The 6,668-nt window shown below is 38.4% G+C and overlaps 1 protein-coding gene and 1 long non-coding RNA gene across 5 annotated transcripts in view; one reads left to right on the forward strand and one right to left on the reverse strand.

Moving 5' to 3' along the window:
• syngr1b (synaptogyrin 1b) overlaps positions 1 to 5,895 on the forward strand; it is a 20,582-nt gene extending 14,687 nt beyond the window's left edge. The window contains exons 3-4 of one of the 2 annotated variants that reach the window (XM_008432682.2): positions 2,212 to 2,357; positions 5,157 to 5,895. In XM_008432682.2, coding sequence (XP_008430904.1) covers positions 2,212 to 2,357; positions 5,157 to 5,372 — 362 coding nt within the window. In that variant the 3' untranslated portion in view covers positions 5,373 to 5,895. Of the gene's footprint in view, positions 1 to 2,211; positions 2,358 to 3,262 lie in introns of both variants that reach the window. The other variant, XM_008432743.2, reaches the window with a different exon arrangement.
• The window catches only part of LOC103478779 (uncharacterized), a 60,743-nt gene that overhangs the window by 10,017 nt on the left and 44,058 nt on the right, over positions 1 to 6,668 (reverse strand). The gene's annotated exons all lie outside the window — the stretch shown is intronic.

A 6,668-nucleotide genomic window follows, 5' to 3' on the forward strand; every position in this document is an offset into this window, starting at 1 on the left:
TCCTCCTCCTCCTCCTCCTCCTCCTCCTCCTCCACCTCCTCTTCCTAATGGAGGAAGTTGGGTTGCGGTCTGAGAGAGGAATTCAAATGATTGATTTGTAACTACGACGTTGATTCAAATGATTCCTCTTCCTCTTCCCAACATCTTCCTCTTCCCAACAGCAGCTCTTTGGTAGAGGAGCTTTAGCCTCCATTTTGCCATGTTGCTGTCCCAGAGTTAACGGGAAAATGGATGGCGCTAAATACAGGGCATTGCTTTACAGAAAACCCAAAACATACAGCCAGAGATTAAATTAAACAACTTAGATCAAAGTATGTTTTTTGTATAAATGGCGGACTCAAGGTCCAGACCGAAATTGAATTAAGAGTCTGTGTCAAAGCTTAAAAGATGCCTCAATAGGTGCATCCAAAGAATAATAAGGAAATATGTTAGAAGTTTCATAAATATTAATACATTTTATTACTTTTATTTTATTTTAATACAAAAATAACAAAAACAAATCTAATTTCTCTTCTGCTTCTCAGTTATGCAACACTTGCTTTCGGTCTACTGGGAAAAATCATAAAATTCAATATAGTCGTAATGTGAAAATGTGAAAAAAGTCCTATTTACATAAATAGAAATTTACATAAATATAAAATAGAAATTTGCTAAATTAAAAAATGTTTCAATACCGTTTTTTACATATTTCATAGCTCTATTAAAGTAAAAAGTAAAATACATTTTACCTTTTACTATTTTCATACAAACATAAAAACTAAATCAAATTTTTCTCAATCATGCAACACTTTTTATCRTTCTATTGGGAAAAATGATCAAACTTATTAAAGTTCATTGTAACAAACTGTGAAAAAAAGATGAAGGCGCTCTATTTACATAAATAGAAATGTACTAAACTAAAACATTTTTTTAATCCTCTTTTTTTACATTTTATTTCGTAGCTCTGTTAAAAAAAAATGACTCCATTTCACGTATCCTTAAACTTAGGCAAAAAACCCCAACAACATTCGAATCAGGCCTCTTCTTTTGATTACCTTCGTGTTTGCATTTTTGTTTCGATTTAAAAAAAACTGTTTTCTTTCTGTGCATTTCTTGCTGATCGGCATAGTAGCGCGTTATCTAACAGCGGCGAGCGTCTTTGGTGCAGTGTTTGTTTTTAAAGTGTGATCACAGAGGAGGGGAATGAAAGCGCTTGTTAAGCAGACAGCTTCTCCTCTGGTGCTAACAAGTCTGTGCGATGAGCTTCACTGTGTCAGACAGTCTGCCTCCCTGCTGCACTGCTTCTGCCCCGAACCTGACAAGATTGTCAAGCACAGAGGCTTTTTAATGAGGTACTTCCTGTCACAGACAATACTGCCTTTTGCTTTTTTTTTTTTCTGCACACGCACACACACATTCACACACACTCTCTTTCTCTCTTTCTCTTTGTCACCATATGTTTCCATGAAAGTTGGCAAATTAGTAAAACCAAAGAACTGCTGGAAGTCTGATCAGATGTTTCTGAATTTCTTGAGCTTGGCGATCTTGACTCGAGTATCATAAGATTTGCTCAACCCTTGGTTAAACATTTTGTTTGACAGATTGATTCCAGGGTGTCCACACTTTCTTAAAAATGTTTTAAACAGTCTTAAATCATGCTTATCCACAATTAAGACCTTAAAATGATTTAAGTTCATAAAAAGAAAATGCAAGTGGTCTTGATCACCRGTCTTATATTTTGTCTTGTTTATTTTGTGTAGTTTTATTTTTTTCTTGCGGGATATTTCTGTCAAACAAACTTTTGAGTCGCACGCAGACAACCTCTGAGACTTGAGGAGGTTGAGGTTACCGCTAACTAGTTGCTAACTAGCTAGCTTTTTTTTTGCCTCTATCATTGTTAAGTGTGAATTTATCGCCAGTTTGTAGAACTGCCAAAAGCTTTCTGGTATATAAAATATGAAGTTTTCTTTTATATATTTCTGTTGTGATACAGCTCTTAAATTTCATTGGTAATGTCCTTGAAAAAGCCTTAAATATGAATTGTTGAGACCAGCAGAAACCCCAGGATTCAGTCTCAGAGATTTGTACATCAAGACAATCAAAATGAATTTGTCTTGTTTGTAGCAATGGTGCGTGAACCAAACGAGTTAATGATAATCGGAAAGATCCTGTTGACACTTTGTTCAGGGTCTGAACTCTGTTCTGTTTGTTTCTGTTTTCTTGTCCTTACAGCGTTTTGGTCGTTCATGTGGTTTGTGGGTTTCTGCTTTTTGGCGAATCAGTGGCAGGTGACCAAGCAAGAGGACAACCCCCTGAGAGAGGGAGGCGACGCTGCTCGGGCGGCCATCACCTTCTCCTTTTTCTCAATCTTCACCTGGGTAAGAGCTTCGTTTTGCTCTCGTTARTCCACARATTGTAGGACACTGAGGCATGAGCAGCCACAGAGCACCTGAAGACCAGACACACTGGTGGAAGAGTGATGTTACACGGGAAAGCTTAGAAAAATCCAACGTTTAATTTGAGAGTATTTAATCAGCCTGAATCAACTACATCAATTCAAGGGTGTWTTTACACCTGACCGTCAGCTAGACTCAGTTTGATTGCAACATTGTGTCAAGCAATCCAAAGCAATTGAAAAACCTGTTCCCCCCCTTCGCCTGTGGTGGCGCTGCACCAAAAGGAAACGACACGAAAACCTCTGAAGAAGACATGAGGGCACCGACCGTCTTCACAAAATGTATTTCCATTAGGAAAAACAGACCTGTGAATGAGTTTTGACACCCTGTGAAGGCCTGTTTCCAGTAGGGACATGTGAATAGATGACATTCATTTTCTAAGTGAGAGATTTAATTCATGTAACTAAACCATAAAAAAGCAGAAAATACTTTCTGTAAGACTTAATCAGCAAAAATGGTGAGATATTTCAGGCTACACTTACAGGTGCCTTCTTTTGTCTTTCCCATATTATAGAATAAATTACTTGTTTACTTATTATTATTGTTTAAGACAGTTTCCAGTTACATTTGTTTCATGGTGATTGCCAAAGTTACCAATAACTTTGAAACTGGCGTTTTTGTTGAAGACAATTATTTCCTAACATATTTAATTTGAAATCATTTCAAATTGAAAGTTGGATTTTTCTCCCTTTTTTCCAGCGTGAAATTAAGATACTGCAAAAAAACAATAATTTATTTGAAAATGCTTCTTGTTTTGATGCTTGTCGCCCAGACGTCCGTCGCAAATGTGAACATTAATGACCAGAGTGCGGCTGTCTCTCCAACAGGGCGTTCAGGCTCTCTTCTCTATGGAGAAATTAAAGAACGTGTCGTTTGAAGAGGAGTACACCAAGCTGTTCCCCCCTCAGCCACATCAACCTTTTGTCTGACTCTGTTCTGTCTCCCATGCCTGCTACCTGAACCCTCTGCAGCTGCTCACACACAACCCTGTCATGTTTTAGTGGCTGAAYGTCTTTAGAGGAAGTGGATGTATGAAAATCTGAATCCTGACTCAGGCTCATTTTAATAACAATTCTAGCAACTGACATGATAAACCTGCATKTGTGACTGTTAAGCATGAACAGTAACATTTTGTCTTTCAATCAAAGACAAAATAAAAGATATTCGGCTCCGTCTCTCCGGTTTTCGACGGAAGCATTAAGCAGTTTAGGAAGTCGGTGGATTACCTTAAGCTTTCAGTTGAGGTACTTCAGGGTTGAATGAGCAACAGGACATGATTTATTGATCAAGGAAGCTTTGGTGTGTTTCTCTCCCCTCAGGCAAATCTACGGATCTCTATTTTTTAGCATTTCTTTTTTTTAAGTAAAACTATCTTTTCCAGAGTTTAGAGAGATTGAAGTGCCATGCACATCTTTCTTTACTTGCACCACCTGATGGAGGTATTCACACTTCCAGAACCTGATCTTTCAACATGTTATTATATCCAATTGCTTTAGTGTACCTTGTTGGAATTTTTAGTAGTGCATAATTAAATAGCTAATTAAATATTCTGAAAGGTTTGCAGGTGTAACTCTAGTGAAAGGTGAGGTCGAATATTAATGTGTGTCAGCTTTGAGACTTTATTTAATGTAAAATTTCAAAAYTATGTATGTATTTCTTCTAAAATACGTCTAAGTATGTGCACTGAAAAAAGATAACAAAGTTCTCTGCTSTATTAAGTTAGTCAAACTTACCTTATTTATGCTTGTTTAACATGCCAACTGGATAAACATAATATTTAGTTGGATGAACTTAATTTGAGTACTTGCAACAAATTAATTCAGTTTATTTAAGATGGGTCACCGGGTTTTGCAGATCAATCATTATTAATACTAGGGACTTAGGAAGTCTTGTATGCAGTTTGTTTTACTATTTCATGGAGGTTCATATGGACGCTGTGTTGCTAGCAGTTTTTTAGAGGGTGTCTAGTTTGATTTAAAAGGCAACAACACTTTCATTGGATATTTATTAGATGTATATGGATTGTTTTGCCTTAGCAACACACAGACACACTTCTCGTTTGCATCAAGATAGTAGACCAAAGTAGAATTGAGGTTTTGTGTCTCCCTAGCTGCCATTTCCATTGCCATCAAAATTGTGCAAATCAGAATTACGAGGATAAATTCACTCACAATTTTGAAAAAACGTGAGATTTTTTATCAAAGTTTTTACACCAGGATGAGGCAGGGGTGGGGGCCTTCAGCCATACCAAGATTGATGTGTTTCGCACAATTGCGATCATGATCAACAAACTGGATGTAACTACAGGCGAAAAATGTGAAGAAGACGACAGGAAGTGGGAGGATGATGGCATGGCACATTTTTCAACAACTTATCACGTGAACAAACTTATTCCCATGTGATTTTAATAATGTTAATTAATGAATGCACCGCAATTGCGAAATTGTGTTAATTTGACAAACTTTCCCATACCTTCGCAAAGGAAACGCAGCTAATGACGAGATCAACTAGATGTCACCTGCTTTGACTGACTAAATGGCTTCCCAAGGTTTCCGGCAAACTAACCGATGTTTTCTTCCTGCTCTCTTTCTCTTCTCTTCCAAACGCTTCACTTAACACCACTGCTTCAAACTCTTGTCTCCTCGCCRTTCGATCGCGCTCCTTGCACCCTTGCTTGCTCTTCCATCTTCCATCTATCTCCGTTGTCCGTTTTCSCCAAAGGCGGGACAGTCGTTCCTCGCCTTCCAGAGATACAAGCTGGGGGCCGACTCCGCCCTCTTCTCCCACGAATACACCGACCCCAGCCAGGATGCGGCCGGAGCGCCCTACACGTCCTTCGGAGGGAATGACTTGGAGAGCCCGGGCAGCGGAGGCGGCCAGGCCAACAGCGACGGGGCCTTCGACGGCTCCGGAGGCTACCAGCGCCAAGACTACTGAGATGTCGAGGTTCAGATGTGCTTTGGGATTGAGATGTTGTTGCCCAAACAAAACAAGGAGAGAAAAATTCYAATTTGAATGAATATTTTTGTTGTTTTCTGTCACTGAAAACYACTGCCTCAAACCGACCCTGGTTATGGGTCTCTAATAATCGGAGTTCACGCAGTTCTGATGGGCTGTTTTAGACCGCTGTTTGACACAAYGGCTGAAAGTTGACATGGTAASTCAGACAAGTGGGTTATGATCTGTAACAAATTGTCTCAAAGAATTAACAGTGTGAGAGGACCATATTCTCTACCTTTGGTGGAAAATTTGTAGAGATTTATAGAGATTTTCTACCACTGGTAGAAAGTATGGYACCAATGAGAGGGACAGTTTGTACCAATTACTTTTTCTGACTTTATTGTGTTGCTTGAAGCTCTCTCCATGTTTGGATTTATCTCTAGAATATGTTAACACGTATTAGCGCCCCTGGTCAAGATGYTTTAAAAAGCCTTAAAATAAATGATCACTAACTCCAACATGCACTTGTTTTTGTTGCATTTCTCTGTTGGCAACCGTGGAGGACTCSSTTACTGYCATGGTTGCTGTGCCTGGTGATAAAATGGAGTTGGGATTAACATTTTGTTCCTATTTTAAGCCTTTTAATTGTTACTCTGATGGTAGACACGGCCAAGTCCAAACTGGAATCTGACAGTGAATCTGAGAAGGWTGTTAAAATTAGGGTGATGGCAGAGAATCCRTCCGACYTCAAGACGTGGAGCTCATCGGCAGAGATAAACTGTCATAATAACAGCAGAAATATGCAAAAATGTCATCAGCAATTATAAGAAGGCTGAGTCCAGCAATGCCATTCAAGGTTTGCTGATTATTAAGGAGGGTACGAATAATTTTTGACAATTGACACGTAAACAAAGACAGATAATTCATATTTTTCGAAAGTCATACTCCTTTCATAATGTTGTATGATCTTTTTAAGGAAACTTTTMTGTTTTCTTTCCTATCAGGAACAAACCTTTAACTTAGATGTAAATCAGTTTGGGCTAATTGTTGGGGTAACTGTACTTCTTTAAATAAGAAGAGTGACATGAATCTTCCTTTCATCAATGGCAAGTTTTCTTTGCGTTTACAGGGTTAGGTTTACAGGGCTGAGACTTCTTAGAATTACATGTAGTAGTCCAATTATAGTTTATATTATTTATTTATTGAATTACRCTTTGAATTAGGGGTTTTAGAATGTGACAGCCGTAAACAAAGAGTTGAAATTGGATCATTTCTCTCACTTGCTCATTTGTT

The sequence above is a fragment of the Poecilia reticulata genome, linkage group LG1 (genome assembly GCF_000633615.1).
Source record: "Poecilia reticulata strain Guanapo linkage group LG1, Guppy_female_1.0+MT, whole genome shotgun sequence".
Lineage (NCBI taxonomy): Eukaryota > Metazoa > Chordata > Actinopteri > Cyprinodontiformes > Poeciliidae > Poecilia > Poecilia reticulata.